Below are 20,597 nucleotides of genomic sequence, written 5' to 3' on the forward strand. Positions count from 1 at the left end.
AGAAGAAATTTCTGGGCCTGCAGATCTTTTCTTTCCGTTTTCTTAGTAGGTCTTCACCTGCCTAAATGATTTTGGTTTCCCTGAAGAGTGAACTATTGGGACTGTGCCCATGCACTGATCACTCTTTATTGTTGATTATCCATTTATCTATCTGCTGATTTATCTATTTTGTCTTTTTGATCAATTAAAAACCATTACCAGATTCTATGAGCCTGGCCAAGAATGACACAGACATTATGTCCTGTCAGCTGTGGCTACCTTTCTTCACACCATGAAAACCTGACACTGCATTTGCCTACCTAGCCACACACATCCACCAACTTCTTTTAAAGGCTAGGAACAAAACCTAAAATCAATCAGTCCTCTGTAGGTAGCAACAGTTTCACAGACAGACTAAAATTCCTGCAATGGTATTTCAGTGCATTGCAGTATAAGGCATTAGACTTAATTGAGATGTTGACTCTTAAATCTTTTCCTCCTCCTTCCCTCCAATGCTTAAATCAACCATGTTCTTTTACTGGTATTTTAGACTGCAGCAATATAGTATTTACTGTCTAATGGCACACACAATACAGACAGAGCACCTGTTTCTCCCCAGCTGTGGTCATCTTACCTGCCTCCTCAATGCTGAGATTCTTCATAAGCCATTGCACAATATCAGAACCTTAACAAACAAATGAACAAAAATTTAAGAAAGTATTAGACACCGAGACCACAGGGTTTGAGTGCCCTAGAAAGAGATAACATTGAGATAGATACAATAGAACTGACATGAACTTTATCCCATTTTGCTTTTTATTTCCACTGAGGTTTTAGGACGTTTTTCCTTCTTGTGCCACACTGCAGCTACGTGGTTATCGACAGGTACTAAGTCCCATGAAGCTTTCTGTGCAATAGGAGACTTGATATACCTGAAGTCAGATATCAGTCTAATGGTTCCTTGTCACTGTTCTCCATTTTCTTTTCTCTCACCTCAGCATACAGAGTTAAGTTTCTGCAAGCACTGGTTAGCAAGGAGATAAAAGAGCATTTACTGGCACCTCCCCCCTGTAATGTGTAGATGTATAGAACTGAAACATCAGTCAAAAACAGACAGGAAGGCCTTGCTTATGTCAAAGTCAAGCAATGTCTTGGAGAAGGAGGTGGTATTCAGAGTGCCTGTAACCACAGCCCCTCTGAGCAGTGACCCGGTGGTGATCACACAAACTGAGTGGTGGCTGGGAAGGGTGAGCCTTTAAGATGTATCAGGAAGTTCATTAGGTTTCCAGGGCCCTTCAAGTAAAATGAAAGTAGTTGATATCTTATAAAGAATGTCACATTCTCTAGGCATGATCCTCTGCATGTATACAACCTCTGTGGCTTGCTTAGAGATCACAGAAGTGGAAAACTTGTCACTGTTCAGTTGAAAGTCTGGTACCAAAACACATCATGACAAGGCAGCAAAATTTAGTTAAATCACATACTCCGAAAGTTAAGCTTAAAATTAAACATGATGGTGTGTATAAGTCAGCTAACTGGAGTTCTCCAAAGTCAAAGGCAATCAGCAAAGACACTTGGATGCAATATAGCAAGCCCGTATTAAGTTACAACAGCATTCATCACAACCTAACAATGCCATGTCACTAGATGCCTTCTAGTGAACACCGTTAGCTGAATAACATATAGGGAATATGTTCAGAGCCATGTTGTTTTGACAAGTTTGTTAATAAATACTCTATTTTATAAACATGGGTGTTCCCTTTTACCTTTTACAAAAAAAATATTTTGAAGACAGAGCACAACAGTTATGGTTAGAAGGCTAATTCAAGAAGAGTCGAACTGCAGTGCTTCTGTATTGTTAGAAACAAAGCCTCAAAAAATGCTGTCTTGGTTCAAGTGAAATCAGAATCTTTCTTGGTTTTCCAGTTATTCCCCCCCCCCCCCCAAAAAAAAAAAATAATCCACTGTTTCTCCTGATTTTGGTCTCTGGTAACAGGCTTGCAATGATCTCTTAGGCATTGTATTCCCAAATGATGTGAGAGCTGATACCTGACAATCATTTACAGTATTGCATCGCTTCGCTCAGAGGAAGTGAAGTGCTTTCTGCATGACCCCTTTCCAGATGTACAGGAACACTTAGTTCCTGACTTAGCCCAAACTCCCACTCCATTTTTACATAGAATGATCATGTCTTCAGCTCTAGGACACTTCTGAGAAATCTATTCAATTTCCATCAAACAACAATGAAAAATTCAAGTAATACTGAAAGTTAGTTCCCCACTCTTTCTCACCCTGCATAAGAAAGGTTTAAATGAGCAGGAAAGGTTTAAAGGGTAAGTAAACTGAAGGCACTGACTCAACCAGAACTCCTGTGATCAGCCACTCCAGAATATAAGCAGCATTTGAGATCAGGAATTTTAATTTGTCTCTGTTAAAAACATGAAGTCATTCCTGATGCTGCCAAGAGCCTGGAAGATGTTATAGTTGTTCTCCAGTTGTCCTGAGGCAGACAGATTATCTTTCTGCTGAGCTTGCTGAACCATTATTTATCACCTGCCAAGACTGATTACTCACCCTTGGGACAATGACAAGTCCTTCCTTCCTCTGTTAATTACTGTCATCGTTAATAGCCATGTCACTAATTAATATTCAATCATAATGAAAACTCTTTACTGTCATCTTCCAGAACACCTTCAATTTTTAGGGTTACCCTTACACATTGGCTTAGCTTTTGTTTGTGGCTGTTTCTATCACTGCAACCTACTTTTGCCCACCTTAGAAACATTACTTACGTCCTTCTTCAAATGAGGAAATTTAGATTTATCCTTCCAAGACACAGTGAAGATTTGAGTGACTCCTTTGCAACACTGTTGTCTGCCAGACCAAGACATAGATACCTCCAGCTCTAAGTTTTCCAGAAAACATCACCTTTCCTTTAGATTAAGCCTGGTGGATGGTCCTCACATAACTCACCCTCCCCAAGAGGTATTTTCTCACATTTCACAAGCTCTTTCAGAGGACACCCAAGGAAAACCCTTGACTCTGACATGTTTCCACTGTACACTAACAGGGCATTTGAAATCTTCTGAAAACAAATAGTTGGGCATGTTTTCACAATAGGAAGCGTTACCAAATCCAGGTAGAGGAATAGCTTCCATCTTCCCTGCGCTCCTCTCTATACATCTACATTTCCTCTGAGTCAGAACGCTCAGTTCAAGAATAGCCAACATCCTTTGAACACCTATTTCCTCCTCATCTATAATGAAACATATCTTTTTGCCGTAGGCTCTTCTTTGAAGCTGAAGTTGCTTAACACCATCAGAATAGCTATATTTCTATGTGCATTGTGAATATGTGCAAACATATTCACAATGACCATTTATGCAGCTACATGTTTAGACACAGACAAGCAGTTTTACATTTACTGCTGTTTTCTACATTTTCTCTTTAGTCTCAGTGACCCCTTAATAGTAGCTAGTGTTTTCTGCTGGCCATTGCCTGTCAACCTGACAAATGAGTGGTAAGACACTGAAAGATAAATTTTAAAAATTCACAAGGTGTGAAGCCATTGGCAAGATGCAGTTGCTGAGGTGAGTCACCATCCCTGTATTTGATACCTTATCTACTCAACCTATGTTGTTCTACTTCTTCCAGAAAATGAAGAAAGAAAGATTTGCCCATCTTTCACATGCTGAAATGACAAAGGCAGACAGGACAATGCACCATTCTCCAGCTGTTTCTAAAGATCTGCTGCCTGGAGTGGAGTCTGTACCTCTGGTTCTGAGCAAAGGAACCAGGACCACTGAGGTCTGCTTGTCATCCAACGGACTAAACGTGTCCTTGACAAGGCCTACACCTGTACTCACATGTATACGTATCCAAATAAAAAAATACAGGAATATTTCTGAAACCTCAGCAAATGTGTGCATCTTTATTTTTCTTTTTAGGCCTGGAAAGACAACTGCTTTTTTTGCTGTGTCCCAAGATGCCAGAGCTGACAAGTAGTGATGAGGGGAGCTCCACAGGGATTTGACATGAGACATCTTGAGTAGCACCAGTGACCAAGGACTAAAGTTTGTCCTGTCTCACGGGACTTGTTAAGCTGAGCCCTGACCACTGGATGCCATCAGCTGACAGGGTGGGATATCCTGGATCTCAGATCATTCACAGCCTCACACTGCACTGACAGATAGTATCACTGAAGCTAGTTTAAAAACATTTTAAAATAGCACCTGATCATAACATGAGAGAATGTGTTACATATATCTGCTTAGGATACAGAAGGATACAGAGGATTGCTTGGTTATTTCCTGTCTTTTTTTCAGTGTTACTGTAACTCTGATATTCTCTGAACATATTTTGATGGTTTAAAAAATGTTAAGTACTTGTGCATGGCAGGGGAAGTTTTTTGGTCTGGTTTGGATAGGGTTTTTTGTTCTCTTGTTCTTTTTCCATGAAGAATGGGAACTGTTCAGCTCCTTCCTAGACCTTATCTACACACTTCATGGACAAACAAGCCACATGCCTGCCCTGTGATGTCAATCACCTCCAAACTCACAGTCTAGACAGTCTTTTGCTGAAAGGGTAAAAACATGTCCCCCTTCCTGTCACTTCATTCTTGAAAATAGATGAACCCATTTCAGCATCAAATTTTCCAAACAATTTGCTCCTGAACTCAGAGCAATCTTTAAATATTTCTGTAAGAAAAGCAAGAGGAAAAAAATCACAAAGCAGTGGAAATTACATAAAAATACATGCACAGGTATACGAGCAGACACTCAAGCTGCTTTTTCACTGCCAATCATGGCAATCACACTATTAAATGAAAATAATGTCTTGGGTCCTTCCCCAACCAGTTCTGAGTCCTTGGTAAATCTAGGACAAAATGGTTAATTATCCCCACTTTTACCACCGGGCCTGCAAAAATAAACAAATTAACATCCCCCAAGATAAAAGGTAAAACTACTTAATACAAAATTTCTCAAGGCCTTTAGCACTCTGTGCTATAATTTTTCTTACACAGAGCCCCCCACTGACACCCACAGTGCTTTCAGCTAAGTTGGGAGTACAGACTACTGCTCACAGTAGTGATTTAACACAAAGCAACAATTTTTATGGGAAAAAAAAGACGAACATCTAGGTCTCTCTCTAGTGTTCTGTTACAAATATTGAGGAAGTGCTTTATAGAATTTACCTACGAGTACATAAATAAATACCAATGCCAACTAAAAAAATATCTCAGCAGTTGACTCAGAAAATGTGGTAATTGCAGCTCTCCTTCATCAGCATGTGGTAATTGCACCACTCAGTGTCAGCAAGGAGCATCATCAAAGCTACAACAGCTCAGAGCTTCTAGCAAAAGCAGTTTATGTTATACTCACTTTAAATCTTGTTTGTGAATTATTAACAACCATTAGCAGCAGGAGTGTTACCCTTTTTTTTTACAAAGCAGCCAAAGTTTCTAAGGAGTCCTTTTGTTCATTGTAAACTTGAGAGCTCGAATTTACAATTTACTTTTCTTGTAATAAAAAAATGACAACACAGTACTCTATGTGAAGTAAAAATGAGGCTTAGTGGGAAGGTGGAATACAAAATTTGAAAGATGGAGATTTAGAATTGCAAAACCCACATTCCTGTGTACTTCCAACCCTGTTGACACCTCCTTCCTCTGACCTGCTATTCAGAGGGACTTTTGCCTTCTCATCATGTTGGTCAGGCTACCAAAGTACACACTCCCTCTACAATGCCGACCTATAGAGGGAGATTTCTCACTAGGCAGGAATCAGTAAATGACAGGATGGTGCAGAGCTCTGTGTGGGCTAATTTACCCAGGTAACAAAGATAAATTAGATCTCAAGATCTCAGAAATACCACAGCCAGGTTTGTTTCCTTACGCAGTTGCCCATCTAAAAATAGCTCAGGTAGCTTTCCAAGGCATGAAAGAAAGTAGCAGCAGACATGCCTAAAGACCATCACCCATCACCAACATCTGGAAGCAGGCAGCCATGCTGAGGAGCAGAAGGATGCCACTCACTGAGAGCTCTGAATTTAAAATGATTGCTCTACAGTGGTGTCAGTAAAGCTGAGCTAGCAAACCTGTTAATGGATGCACAGTTAATCCCAGTGAAAGAGGTCTGCCAGGGCAGCTTAAACCAGGTCCTCAACTGGAAAAAAAGCAGTACCAGCAAAAGGTCTTTTTCCAGTTGACCTGCCCATCTCATAAAGGGTTTGGTGTTATGCCAGCGTCAGTGTTGTTCTCATTGCACTTTGACAGAGCTGTGTCACATCAGCCCAGCCCTCACACCTGACACTCAGCGCCTTTGACCCTCTCTGGCCTTTGCTCACACCAAGAGATGCCAAGCTGTGGCCTTACCACAGGGCAGCCACACTGTTTTACTCGTGCTAAACACCCCTCACCTGACTTGGAAAACCTGAGCTGCCATCATATCAGTGCTACCTAAAGACAGGCCTGGCATCAACAAGCACACTGGTATAAACCCAAATGCACACACTCTCCAGGACCCAGGATATACCAAAACTCCAGCACAATTCCCACTGCTCTTGCTTCACTTGGCTCAAATCTGGCCTAAATTTGAGATATACTGTGTGACCTGTGCCCAAATCTTATTCGCTCCTCAAATATAACTCATATCAAATTGCTGTTATTACAAGTATGGGAGGAAATTGCAAAACAAAAAGAATTAGCAGTTCCACACTTTGTGTCATTCAAATCCATACTTCCTCTAACACCCACAGAAGATGAGCACATTGCCTCGAGAGCCCTTACAGAGGTGTACAAGAGGTAGGAAAGTGGTACCTTGCACTCCCAGTCTCCCAGCAGCACATTTTATAGGCACATCTCAAACTACCACCTTTCACAAATTGCTGAGAACTGCGGATGTGTTGAGATGCACCTGTACACCTACAATTGATCATAGATTTCCAGCTGCTTTTCAGGGCGCTCTGCCTTTGCATTAGTCAGACTACTGAAGTGGCTCATACAGCTTAGCAATTTGGCTCTCTGCCATATAGTAGTGTTTAGGCGCTGTTCCTCACATTGTCAAAATGATTTGGCAACAAAACAGCAAAGAAAACAACTCTGAGCACTGCTGGAATTGAGGCTTTTGAAGATTCCTGTGTCAGATCTTGTTAGGGATGAAACATTTTTACTTCTACTCAATTCATGTGCACAGCCTTTAAATCAAAGGCAACGTTTCTGTCATTTCAATCATATATTTGTGTTTTTAATAGCTAATTTCCTTCTCCAGGAAACAAGAAAATTGATAAAACGTAGAAGGTGACTGGTGTATTTCAGCATGCGACTATCAGGTCACTTCACACCACATCCTCATTCACAAACTGAATTTCAAAGGCTGTTACATCGAGGTCCTCCTTTCCCTCACCAGTGTTGTAACAGTTTCCCTGCACAGGTATAAATGTCACCAAGTGGTGCAAAACAGCAAAGTGCTCTGAAAGCTGCAGCATTTTAACGATTTTGGCACAATAGTTATTTACTAAGAGATCTGGAATTGTAGTGCTCACCTATGCTGGAGTCCTGTGAATTTCTGCAGTAATTCTGTTTGCAAAATCAAATTTTAAACCTCCTACAGAGACCTGGCCACAACAGATCTCTCCCAGGATCACACACTTCTGTCTTACCCACAGTAACATGATCCTCTGTGATCTCTTTTACAGAGAAGGACAGTAGTTACCTTCACCAAATTCTCTAAGAAAGTAATTTCCTCCTGACACACTGGTACTTTTTTCCCCCTCATGCTCTTCAGGAAAGGTTGAGAACAACACACAGTGTTTCCAGTGATGCGCTAACAGTCCCATTACCTGGAAAATTAAATGACCCAATGTCTGTAACTCTCTTCCCTCCAGTTCATTGTCCTTAAAATAAAATAATCAATATTGCACAGCTTTCCCACTCCTTTTCCTGCTAGGTCTTTCAATCAGCTGGAGTGCAGTTGGCCTCACTGGAGCTCTCTACAGCTGCAGAAGTCAATCAAGGATGATTCTCCAGCAGGAACAAGGTAGCACATGTAATTTCTTTTAGTCAAGGGTAAAGCCAAATGAATTACAACTCTACAGCAACTGCTCACAATTTACTTAGTGCCATGCAAAACAGAGACAGTATTGGCACTAGCGCTAGAGGCCTTATTTTAAAGAGGGCTCTTTAAGCCATGTGTTAAAGGGACTTCTACTGGCAAGGAGCAGTTGATTTTGCTGGCAACAGCTTGTTCCTGCATTTCAAATTTGGGCAGAGATATGTAACAGTGGGAATTCCAAATGTGCAGAAGAATTTAATGATGACACTGAAACAACCAACAAGCAAAAATCTGTTAGCCACAATTAGCAAGTTCAAATAGGTAAATTATTTGTTTTTTCTTATATTTGACTGATTTCACAAGGATGTGCATAATACAAGCAGTGAACACAACCATCATAATTTCTTAAATAACGATATTTAAAAATTACATTTCCTGTCTGGTAAACCCTTCAAGTTTATTTTACCAAATAACCTCTGAAAGTAAGAAGCATTTTGAAAAGCTGAAATGTGCACTGAACTACTACCATTCAGTTTGAATAATAAATCTAATGTCAAAACACGATGTATCTTATCTCTCAATGAATTTTAGAAAGTGTTTTTGTTTTCATTCTAAGATGGAGAGAATCTAGTCAATATTTTCCTTCTTTTTTTTTTTTTTTCCCCTCCCAGAATTTGAAGATCAACATTTTATTTAATTCCTTTTGATGTAAGTATGGGTTTGGAGTCGGAAAAGTTGATGGGCTGCTCCAAACCAGCAATGATTTTTGGTAGCAACAGGTTCTGAAAGCAGGATGGGCACAGTTGTGTATTTGGTTGTTACCCAAACACACAGCACAGCCTTCATAAAGCCATTCACTGTGTAGTGAGGATCAACCTTGATCAGATGTTTTGTTTGAGAGAGCTTTGTGGTGCAACACCTGCCAGCAGTGGGACAAACCTGACGATGCTGCTGCTTTCCTACTGCCATCCAACAGTGGCCTGGTCTGAGACCCAGCAGCTTTACTCACTTCTTACTGAAAACCTCGTGAGAGTCAGGGTAAACGTTTTACTGCCCCCACAGACTCTTGACAAATCCAGTCTGGTTTGGCTCTCTAGAAATATATCCCTGGGCACATCAGCCACTGTGTGTACTGTGAATTCAGCCACATCCTGGTGAGTGTGGCAGGAAAAACCTCCTGCCTCAGTGTTTCTCAGCAGTTTGGCTGGGCAAATTTGCACAGAACAGCCTTGTAGTTCAGCAAAACACATGCATGCTGCATTTAGTTTCCAAATAGTAAAGCTCAAAATCCTTTCTATGTAAAGCCAAAACTTTCTCTTAGCCCAGGCACACTGTGTCCTGGAAATCTTAGTAGGTATTTTCCTTCATCAGAAGTTCTGGGAGAGAACTCTTAAAATACTTTCAGAGAGTAGTTTCACGACTGACTGTAGAAAATAGACCAATGTAAATACTCTAGTTAAAAAAAATAATTCTTGCCGTAGCCATTACAAAGGACACCAAAGCAGAAGCAAACACATCTCCCGGTGTCCCGCCAGGCCGGCGCGGGCCCGAGCTGCAATGCCGCAGGGCGGCGCCGGGCGGCGCTGTGCCAGCACGGACAGCGGGGAGCCCGCGGGAGCGCGCCGGGCGCCGAGGACGGGACACAGGCGAGCGCAGCTGCGGGAAACGCGCCCGAGGAGCTCCGGGCGCCGGCCACAGAGCCCGCACCGCAACACGTGCGTCTTCTGGCAAATCAACGCTTAGTACAAGGAAAACAAACCTTCCTGCTATTACAGACATTCTTCCGATGCTTTCAGATCACTCTCATTTCAGATCACCTTCTCATTTAAAACGCATATCGCTCCTTCCCTCGTTTCACCTTTTGTCCATCCTCCCTCCTCCTTGCCCCAAGGCCCCGGTGGCGGGCGGGAGGCTGAGCTCAGCCCGCATCCCTCCCCGATGGCAGCCGCGGGGCCGGGCGGGCTGCGGCCGGGAGGCGGCGGTGCTGCCCAGGGATCGGGAGCTGTCGGTGCTGCCCGGGAACGGGAGGCGGCGGTGCTGCCCAGGGATCGGGAGGCGGCGGTGCTGCCCAGGGATCGGGAGGCGGCGGTGCTGCCCGGGAACGGGAGGCGGCGGTGCTGCCCAGGGATCGGGAGGCGGCGGTGCTGCCCAGGGATCGGGAGGCGGCGGTGCTGCCCGGGAACGGGAGGCGGCGGTGCTGCCCAGGGATCGGGAGGCGGCGGTGCTGCCCAGGGATCGGGAGGCGGCGGTGCTGCCCAGGGAACGGGAGGCGGCGGCGCTGCCCGGGATCGGGAGGCGGCGGTGCTGCCGGGGAACGGGAGGCGGCGGTGCTGCCCAGGGATCGGGAGCTGTCGGTGCTGCCCGGGATCGGGAGGCGGCGGTGCTGCCCAGGGTACGGGAGGCGGTGCTGCCCAGGGAACGGGAGGCGGCGGTGCTGCCCGGGATCGGGAGGCGGCGGTGCTTGCCCGGGAACGGGAGGCAGCGGTGCTGCCCAGGGATCGGGAGGCGGCGGTGCTGCCCAGGGATCGGGAGCTGTCGGTGCTGCCCGGGATCGGGAGGCAGCGCCGCGCCCTCCCCAGCGTCTGCCCCTGGCACAGGGATCTGTCCCAAGACAAAGCCCGCCCGCTGCCGGCCCCCCGGACACCGCAGAGGGAGGTGAGGCCTCTGGAAAACTAGATGGAGCGCGCACCCCTCTTCTAAGTGCCGCTCATCGTATTCAGATGTGACTGATTTCGGAGGTAAGGAAAGCAAATACAAACTGCAGGGGGAAAGAAGCGGGAACTGTCCTGAGCTTTCCATGCCTCGGGAGGCACACGGGAAAGAGAGAGGAACGCTGTGGCCACTGAAGCCACTCACAGGGAAGAGAAGCCAGAGGAAAAGGTTCCCGGCACTCAAGACACAGAATTGCAGTAAATCGGTAAAATAAAACGGGTCGCACCATCAGGTTGTATATCTCACAACAAGCAGGCAAAAGCAGAGCAGGGGAAGGCCTTGTTTATCCTCTGCTTCTTTTTCACTTTCACGTGCTCAGGAGGAACACATTCAGATGTGCAATGGCCTCCTTTTCCTCAACAAGTCATCAGCATCTTGCATCAAGTCCCCGAGAAGGACGACAACAAAGCAGACACAGCGCTTGGATCGCTGTACCGCTGCCCTGGGAGAGCTGCCAAGCAGTCGTCTGTCCCAGCACAGCCAGCTCACTGGCCTGCTCCCAGAACAAAGTCAGATATACATGGAAATATTTGCAGGACAAATACAGAGTGAGAACTATAGGCCTTGTCTTTTATAAACATGTTCCCCTACGTTGCACTGGGGAGGCAAAGGCAAAGCCTGGACATAAAAAGAAAACTCACATGGCTGAACATCTGTAGCCTGAACTTCTTTTGTTCTCCTGAACAAAAATAGAACATCTACAACAGGTTAACCCCCCAAAAGGGTTAAAGCTATGACCTTACAAATTAAACTGGATCAAGAGAGGGGAAATGTAAGCAGTGAAAGGTACAGAATGTATTAAGGAATAAGTTTTGAAGAAAAAAAATTTGAAAGCATTACAACAAATTTGTCTGCAAAGCAATGCAATAGAAACAAGTAAATAAAGTCAGATCCAAAAAGAGATCATGTTAAACTGAGGGGAAAAATTATAAAGAAGTCACTTCTGTCTAACAAAATGTTTGGTCACATAGAAGCAGGCACTAAAAATTAGATAAAAATGCAGGAAACCATGGCTTTGTCTCTGTATACTCATATAGTCCCTCTTCAGGAACACAGCTTAGAGATTATTCACTGGATTGTTGATTGTATGGTCCCCTCTATAAGAACAAGCATTAAAATGATCTTTGGAGGACTTGGGACCAGAAATCCCACTGTACAAAAATCAAGGTAACTCAGTAACACCAGATTCCAGATTAAGTGGAAGAATAGTGAATACACATATAATGTTCCAAATACTACATCAATCTCAGTACAAAATACTCTTCCAAAGGCCATATAAAAAAATTGCAGGTCGAATTAACTCTGACATAGCAAAGGCATTCCAAGTGGCATTGTATTTTTTTTTTTTTTTTGAAAACATAAAATGACCAAGTCTGAAACCCAAAGTTATACTGGAAAAAAACTGTCTTTTTTCCTCCTCTACTTGGTAATATGTGTAGACTAACTCTGATCACACCTCATATTCCTCATATTCCTTGGTTAAAAATTGCCAAGTTTCTTCAGTCAACTGCAATCGCTCTGCCCTACCAGGGCTGGCTGTGCCTTCTCCTGCCCTTGCTGTATCCAGCATTTTGGGTATTGTACCAATTGCACTGCTAATGGCACTGTCACAGCTCTGATGAAGCCAGTTGAAAACATGTCAGGTCACTTTTTACAACCATGCTATCTTACAAGCTCAGCAGATTCTGTCCAACATAGTGATTTATTCTGAAATAAACTTCTCAGCCTGTTCACACTCCATTAGCTGATGCTGCATGTACAGAGGGAAGTTAGAAGGGAGAAAGAGTAGTAGAAGTTGATGGAGAAAATATACAAGAAGCAAAAGAATCAGCCTGTAAAAAACAGGCCCAAGGAATAAGAACACAGATGTTGAAAACAATGACAGGTAAGCAAAAATACATTTTGCTTACAAAATCTAAATGCTAACCTAAGATATGTGAACATGCTTTCCCCTGAATTCTGTAATCATGCATACATATACTTGAATGTGAAACATAAAAATTGGCAAAGTTCTTTCCTGCTACTGGATGTACTTGGACTTCATCAGGGATATCCAAACTTACATTCTGGTACATTTCTGTATGGTTTAGGAAAGACCACATATAATCTTCCTGAAGGACAAATATATGGCTGAAGAAAGTGTAATGTCTTTCAGGAGTGCTGTAAAGATTAATGAATTAATGTTTACTTAACACTGTGAAAACATAAAATGCTCTGCAACTTCATAAGGTTGAACATCAATACCAATTCCTGCCAATAAAATTCCCCCAGTCCTACTCTCCTGTGCAGAATCCCTGCTCTGTAAAGGCTCATTTCTGGTTTTGCTTTCACAGACTGAAACCTGTTAGCGCTGTGCAAATTTTGATAACACTATTCTCAGAGCAAACTACAGTAGGTCCCAAGGCAGGTAACTCAGAATATTGTTTCCAACTTGGAAGAACAAATTGAAAGAGCAGTATTTACATTCACTTGCCAGCGTACTCAGACTGATTTGTGCAAACATGATCAGACTACAACATGGTAACACAAATTTGAAACCAAGCACCCAGTCAAGTAACAGCTTCCTTTCATGACTCTGACCACAAAGGCTGCCAGACTTTGGCTAAAACAAAAACTTGCTACCAGGAACTGGTCTGATAAGAGAAGACGTTAAAGCAAGAGATGGTATTTGCTTCCTAAAGTCATGAGGGGGTCTTTTATGCATTTAAATTTGAAAACAGATAGTCATGTCACAGATGTGGAGATGACAGCCTTATTATAAAGTGCAGTATAGCATGACAAATTATTGATCTACTTCTTAAAGAAACTTCTCTCATGCCAATGACTTTTCCTCATCCTTCGATACATCCTCCCAGTATCCAACATTACAAAATACAATCACCATTCTCAGCTTTCCCTCAGTGTCCCACTAAAATAAAAAAACTTTCTCCAAATTACACTTATAAAAACCCAGAATGCTGGTGTGGCAAGCTGACTGTGTTTCTGCTTGAGATGCTTTTGGTACTGTGACTTTAACTCTCCTTAGATTTAGACCTGGGTCTTAAAAATACCTGTCTTAGCAGATCTTGTGAGTTTAAGTCTGGAGTCTGTTGTTGTGAGGCTTCACTGAGGCTGTCAGCTCCCAGTAAAAGACTGGAGCATTTTGTGCACATGAATCGGGTTGGAATGGCAAGGTTTTGGTAGCAGGAGTGCTACACATGTGGCCTCTGAGCACATGTGAGAAGCTGCTGGAAGTCTCCCCTGTGCCTGACTGAGCCAGTGCCTGCTGGCTCCAAGACGGATCTGCCACTGGCATAGGCTGAGTCCATCAGTGGGGGTGGTAGTGTCTCTTGGATAAGGTTATTAAGAGATTTGGGTTTATTTCTTATTATCCTACTCTGATTTAATTAGAAATAAATTCAGTTAATTTCCCCAAGTTGAGTCTCTTTTGCCCATGACAGTAACTGGTGAGTGTTCTCTTCCTGTTCTGATCCTGACCTATGAGACTTTTCTTACATTTTCTCTCTCCTGTCCAGCTAAAAAGGAGGAATGATGGTGCATTGGTAGACACCTGGCGTCCAGCCAGGGTCAGCCTGCTACAATACATCATAGAAACCTCTAGAAAACTACAAAAAGGCCAACAAACTTGTAGCCTCTCCCTAGTGACTGCATTTAATGAGTAGACCATAAACAGATCTAAAGAACACAATTTAAGATACTTATTTCAACATGGGTAAATTGTTCTCCTGCTCTTTCTGCAGCCCACAGGAAACAGAATTCCGGCCTCCAAGACAAGAAGTCGAGGGGTTGTTTAGCATGAAGGAGGCCCAGGGGTGATTTTATCATTCTCTAAAACTTACCTAAAAGGAGGTTGTAGCAAAGTGTGAGCTGGCCTCTTCTCCCATGTAGCAAGTGATAGGGTTAGATGATTGGATATTAGGAAAAATTTCATCACTTACAAGGTTATCAAGCATTGGAACAGGCAGCCCAGGTTGAATTACCATCTCTGGAGGCAACAGAGAGGTAACAGACATGTGGATGGGACACTCAGGGACATGGTTTAATGGTAGACTTGGCCCTGTTAGGTTAATGACTGGACTCAAGAGTCTTAAAGGTCTCTTGCAACTAAAATAAAAATCAATTATTCTTTAAGGAGAATGGATTTTTCCAGTACTTGGAAAGAAAACACAAAATGGAAAGGATATATTTATTTCACTACCACTTCAGGTTAAATGTGTAAAGAAACTGCTTCAGGATATGCAATCAAGTCCTGGAAGCAGAGCAGAAGAGTGTACAGCAGGTTTACCATGGGCAACAACAAGAAGTAAAATTTTCAAGCATTTGCAGATGGTCAAGAACTAGACAAATGTTGGTAATGCCCATCTGAAGCCCTACGGGCAGGGATGGCCAGTTAACACCTTTTGGGCCACGTGGCACATGAGTGATTCGTGTGGGGTTCCTACCCTGCAGGAGTCCCCTGTACAGGAGCTTCTAGATCACTTGAATCTCTGGCTGCAGAAGAAAGGGTGTCTGCACTGCCAGACTGCCATGAGGGCCAGCAATCCAGCTGGAAAGTGGGTACTTCTGAGGCTTTTAATACAAGGTCAGGTAGTTGGTGCTTTTGGCATGACCCTGTCTGCCCTCTTCGTAGCACCAGAGCTGCCTCACTAGCCCAGCAAATCTCACCAAGTTGCCATGGCTGGCCAACAGCATCTTGGTTAAGTTCTGGTATCAGGGAAGAATATAACTACTAAATACAGACCAGTTGGAGCACTAGTGAGCCCCTCCCTGTGTAGACTGAGAGCACCATACAAACCCACAACAGCCCCTGCCAAAGCACATGCCAATAAAAACATCTACATGTTGATGGGGCTTGGTTGCTTTCTCTGTATTAAAATCATGTAAGAAAAGTTGATCTGTAGAAAAAAAAAAAATAGGGGCTTTTATCCTTTTAGCAGGATGTGTAATCAGTGGCTATCAGGATATCAGGAATTGAGATAAGTAGGTCTCCAGCTAGCTTAGATTCAATTGATTTTTTTTTCCCATTATGATCTCTTCAGTTCTATCATCTGGTTATTAAATGCACATTTTTGTTTTAAACCTATTTTGAAGCAATTATATGTTTATGCTGATGTAGTAGAATGCTCCCTTTTATGAAACTAAATTGTTGGGTATTTGTATGCTGTCTGTAATTTGGTATTCTAAAGCAGTAATTCTGAAAGTAAAACAAATGCACTTCCTTGCCTGCTCCTCCTTTTCCTCTCTCTAGTTGTTTGCATCCCTTTGCCTCCTTGAATACACAAAGACATGGATATTTCCCTTAGATTAAAACTAGGCCACAGCAGGCTAATAACCATTTGTGTTTTTGAGAACTACTCCAGACAGATTTGTTACATCTCTTGACTACAAAGGACGTCAACCCCAGACAAATGACCAACACATCAAAAAGTTGTCCTACCAACAACCTTCCAGAACTTTTAAAAAATATACTGGGCACAAGTTTAAGAAATTACTTTAGAGCCTTTTGTTCCATTTTTAAAACTGAAAAGCCCTCAGGAGCCTACATCTAACCAGCTTTCGACAAGATGTATTGGCATAATGGTTAGAGCCATTTTTTAATGTCAGGCTTATTTCAAGGGCACTTCAAGTGTTTCACCTAGCCACAGAAATATTGGAGGAGCCTGAGCTTGGTTTCAAGCATTCATCTCTTTCTTGAGCTGGCATATAGGCCCAGAATAAATTCTATAATTCATCAGATTGTTACTTTTTGCCTTACAATTCAGAAGTCAAAACTTTGTAAACAATTCAAAATTTATAGGAAAACCTGGGCACATTTTTTTCTTTAGTTATGCTTTCACATGTAAAATAATACATTATAAAAAAACAACCACATCCACAATTCTAGTTCATACACAGTATGAACATTTTAATTCATACACAGTAAAATAAAGAGCTTTATAATTCACATCAGTCTTCCAGTACTGCAGAGGTTTCTTTTTAAATGACCAAGGATACATATCAAAACTATGCCTTAAGGGCAAGTGGTAATGTCTTTCATGAAAGTACTCAGTAATGCAACATTAAAGGGACAAAAAATTCTGTGGGGCACACGTTTGATTAACTGTAAACCACACACTTGGTGGATTTTTAAAATTTTTTGTACATTCCAGCTGTATCTATAAATCCAAAATCTAAAAAAAACCTCCAAAACCCAAAAGCCGAACAAAATGAGTTTTGTATCAAAATGCCACCATTCATCATGATCCTAACTAAGCATAAAAGGCTAAAGTCACCCGTGTGACTTAAGCACAGCTCAGAGATAAGGAAACAGGAGGGATGTCAAGTGGCAGACAAGGGTAGTTACAAGTTGAGCATGTTCAGGTGGGATGTGATGGGATAAGGAATGTTGACTAATTTCCTTGAACTGCAGAGAAGGATGAAACCTTCAAGCATGCTGAGACAGGGTGAGATCTCCTGGGTGCTGTAGGCAATCAGTGCAGGATCTTTCTGCACAAAGAAGTTGGTCTTCCATAGCACTTCAAAAACATGTTCTCAGCCAGTCTCTTCAGCTAACTAACTGGGATGGTTGCTTGACTAGAATACAACAAAATACTTCATTTCAAAGGGATCTACAATGTTGATCTAGCCCAACTCTTAGTCTGTATTAGTCAGGAAAGGAGCAAAGAACTGCTTTACACATCTGCATGTTAACCTGAAAATTTTTCCAGTCAAACACCAAAATCCATGTGTATGACAGTGCACCTTTGTGTCTGTCACACACAAGGTAAAAAGTACATTATGTATACATTTGCAGGATTTTATGTATGTCAGTGTAAAATGCTGAAAATATTTAATAATATTCCTAAACTACTTCCTAAAATGTTTTTTTTTTCCTTTACTGTGAGGTAAAACCATTTGTTCCATATATCTGCAAAATATAAACACAATCAAATCAGTGCAGAATGGCAAAACCTCTGACTATGACCCCCACCATGTCCCTCTCAGTCCAGACAACTGGAGACTGAAGCAACATACTTCCACAATATTGCTAAACATTGCCTTTTTTCTTATATACTACCCTAGATATCTCTTATAGGATCCATGGCCAGAAGGTTGCTGGTGGCCACTGGTCTGACACAAAGTGGGCATTCTTAGAGCCTGCCTTTTGCAGTTTCCATCTGCTAACTTGCCCCATGTTAGGCAAGAGCATCACTTCAGAGAAAGTGTACAAAAGTACACTCATGCAGGAAAAAGGCAGAAGCAGGAGAAAAGGGTCATACCTGAAAAAGGACATGCCCTATTTTCTATCCCTCCCATCAACCTACAGGGAGCTTGTGAAGATACCGTCTTGCCACAAGGGTTTCAAGTGCAGCTGCATGTATGGATACCCACTGTAGCCTGGCTTTGCTAGAAGTCACCCTTTCAGAAAACCTGTATCCCAACACCAGCAGAGATCCTGCAGACTCTTGCTCACAACTGGTCTGTAGAAACCCACCACAGAACAGAGCACTTAGAGCAAATTCCCTAAACAGATACAGGGTGAGCCCTCTGGATGCCAAAGGCCATTCAGCAAGTTCTCACTCAAAATATGGTATTGCACATTATCGTCACTACTACAGCCCTGCCTGGCACCTCTGATTATTTACAGAGAGTAGGTTGTGTATTTTCCTGTGCCCCCAAAACACACCATGAAATTACCATTTCCATCACCGAAAGCTTAATGTACAAAGTTAAAAAAATAAAAGTTTATGTAACAAAACAAAATGCAGCTGCCATTCATATTACTGTTCAAGTCTATATAGGTTTTCATTATGACAGTGGAATTTCACAATACTTCTCCAGATATAAAGTTTGCTATGCAGCAGGACAAGACAGGATGAACTGTGAGTGACACAGGCAGGAACAGGCTCACAGACTCAGTCAAGCTGATCAGGTACTGCCAAGTGACACAGCTGAAGAGCAGATGCTATCTTCCTTTAATTTAGCAAAGCCAGCACGGTGGCTCCATGGACCCATGCAGACATGACACAAAGCATCTGCGGGTTTTACCTCTCACTGTGGCAGCATATTAATCCACCCCTCTGAGTACCATCTGCAAAGGACACCCTCCTGTTCTGCAGGGCAGACCTACAGGTACCCCATAAGCAATCGCTGTTAGCCAAAAATGAAAATATGCAATCACAAATGACCATCACAATCAAGGTGTAACAGCTTTTCAACCTCTCCTCACACACCCCCCAAGCTCCCACTCCTGTGTGCTGTCTTGCCACACATTAGAGAATGTTGGCTTTAATCCCTGAGAAATGTGGACTATTTTCATAGAATCACAGAATGGCGTGGGTTGTGAAGGGACCTTAAAGATCATCTAGTTCCAACCCTCCTACCATAGGTAGGGATAGCCTTCACCAGAGTAGGTTGCTCAGAGCCTCATCCAGCCTGTCCTTGAACACCTCCAGGGATGGGGCATCCACAGCTTCTTTAAGAAAACTCTTCCAGTGCCTCGTCACCCTCACAGTAAACATATTTTTCCCCTAATATCTAATCTAAATCTATTCTGTTTGAGTTTGAGCCATTTCCTCTTGTCCTATCACAACATGCTCTTGTAAAAAGTCCCTCTTCATCGTTTCTCGTAGGCTCCTTTCAGAGGTGAGCTTGAATAAACCACAGTGAGTGAGACCAATGGTGGAAGGTACCACACACATGCAAAAAGAACAGAGAGGAACTGAAGAGTGAATTAGGAGGAGGAGCATCAGGATTTCTTAATTTTAAAAGAGAATTAGTTTTAAAAATGGGATAGTAAAGCACCTACTGCAATATGCAGAGGTAATTCTCAAATAAACTGTCCCCAAAATGAGCATTGCTTTTCTACGAACAGAATAGCCCAGGAATCTCAGGAGAGAGAAGTGAGTGTTGACGAAACTACCTTTCAACAGCATGAGCCCTATTGGAATGAACCCTGCTTTAAAAAACCCTGCCTGTCATTTTGAGACTACTGCTCTAACAACAGTAGTCTCAGAATGACAAATCTCCAGCATGTCACTGCACATGCAAAGCTTTTCCTGGTCTGGTACTCTACATCCCAGCATGACTTTTCCAATACTCTCACAATCTGCACCTAAAGTGCTGTGACTAGTTTAGCTCAGATAATGTGGATCCCTGTTTCAGAAAATGCTTCATAGCCTGAGAGTATTTGAAGAAAATTCATGCAACTCATCCCTGAATCTATCCAGATTGGTAACAAATCCTTTGACCGCTGAAAAGAAGTAATGAAAAGGAATTTAATCTTAACATTTCTGGATTGACAGGCAAGGCCTTAGAGGACTCAGGGGAACAGAGGACAGCTGTTTCCAGAGCTGCACCTAAACTGACAAAGTCTACACATTATGAATGAGAGCTCAGCAGAGCTAAAGAAACTTGTTACAGCAGAGATGGGAATCCAAATTTTAATGATTCAATTAAGAAATGCCAAGGCTGGTGTAAAATGCTGAGCTATTTCTACCTCTGTGTCCCTATGACTGGCCTCACACTACCGTGGGTGTAATTACATAAGATACACAATCCTTTAGTGGAAAGTGGAATTATTTAAGGAAAACAGCTGGCAAATTTAGAGCTAAGTAGGAGCACAGAAACGTCAATGCCGAACCAAGAGCATGTCAAACATGACCCAGATACCTAATTAGAAGTTATGCTCAAATCTAACTTGCACAGCGCTCCAGAAGCAGGCTGACTACAGTAGAAGAGGTACTCTCCTGATCTTTATTCCCCTGATTGTGTTAGATACTGTTCTGATCTCTCCTCCCTCTTCCTCAACTGTAATGTCATAACCCTTACAAATCTGCCAGGAATGGGGAGGGAAGGGCAGTATTAAAAAATAAT

The 20,597-nt window shown here is 42.6% G+C and overlaps 1 protein-coding gene across 1 annotated transcript in view; it reads right to left on the reverse strand.

Annotated features, from left to right (window-relative positions):
* The window catches only part of RGS6 (regulator of G protein signaling 6), a 258,978-nt gene that overhangs the window by 70,424 nt on the left and 167,957 nt on the right, over window positions 1-20,597 (reverse strand). The window contains exon 4 of the mRNA XM_066321314.1: window positions 614-664. Within this exon, the coding sequence (XP_066177411.1) occupies window positions 614-664 (51 nt within the window). The remainder of the gene's footprint in view (window positions 1-613; window positions 665-20,597) is intronic.

The sequence above is a fragment of the Sylvia atricapilla genome, chromosome 6 (genome assembly GCF_009819655.1).
Source record: "Sylvia atricapilla isolate bSylAtr1 chromosome 6, bSylAtr1.pri, whole genome shotgun sequence".
In the NCBI taxonomy this organism is placed as follows: domain Eukaryota; kingdom Metazoa; phylum Chordata; class Aves; order Passeriformes; family Sylviidae; genus Sylvia; species Sylvia atricapilla.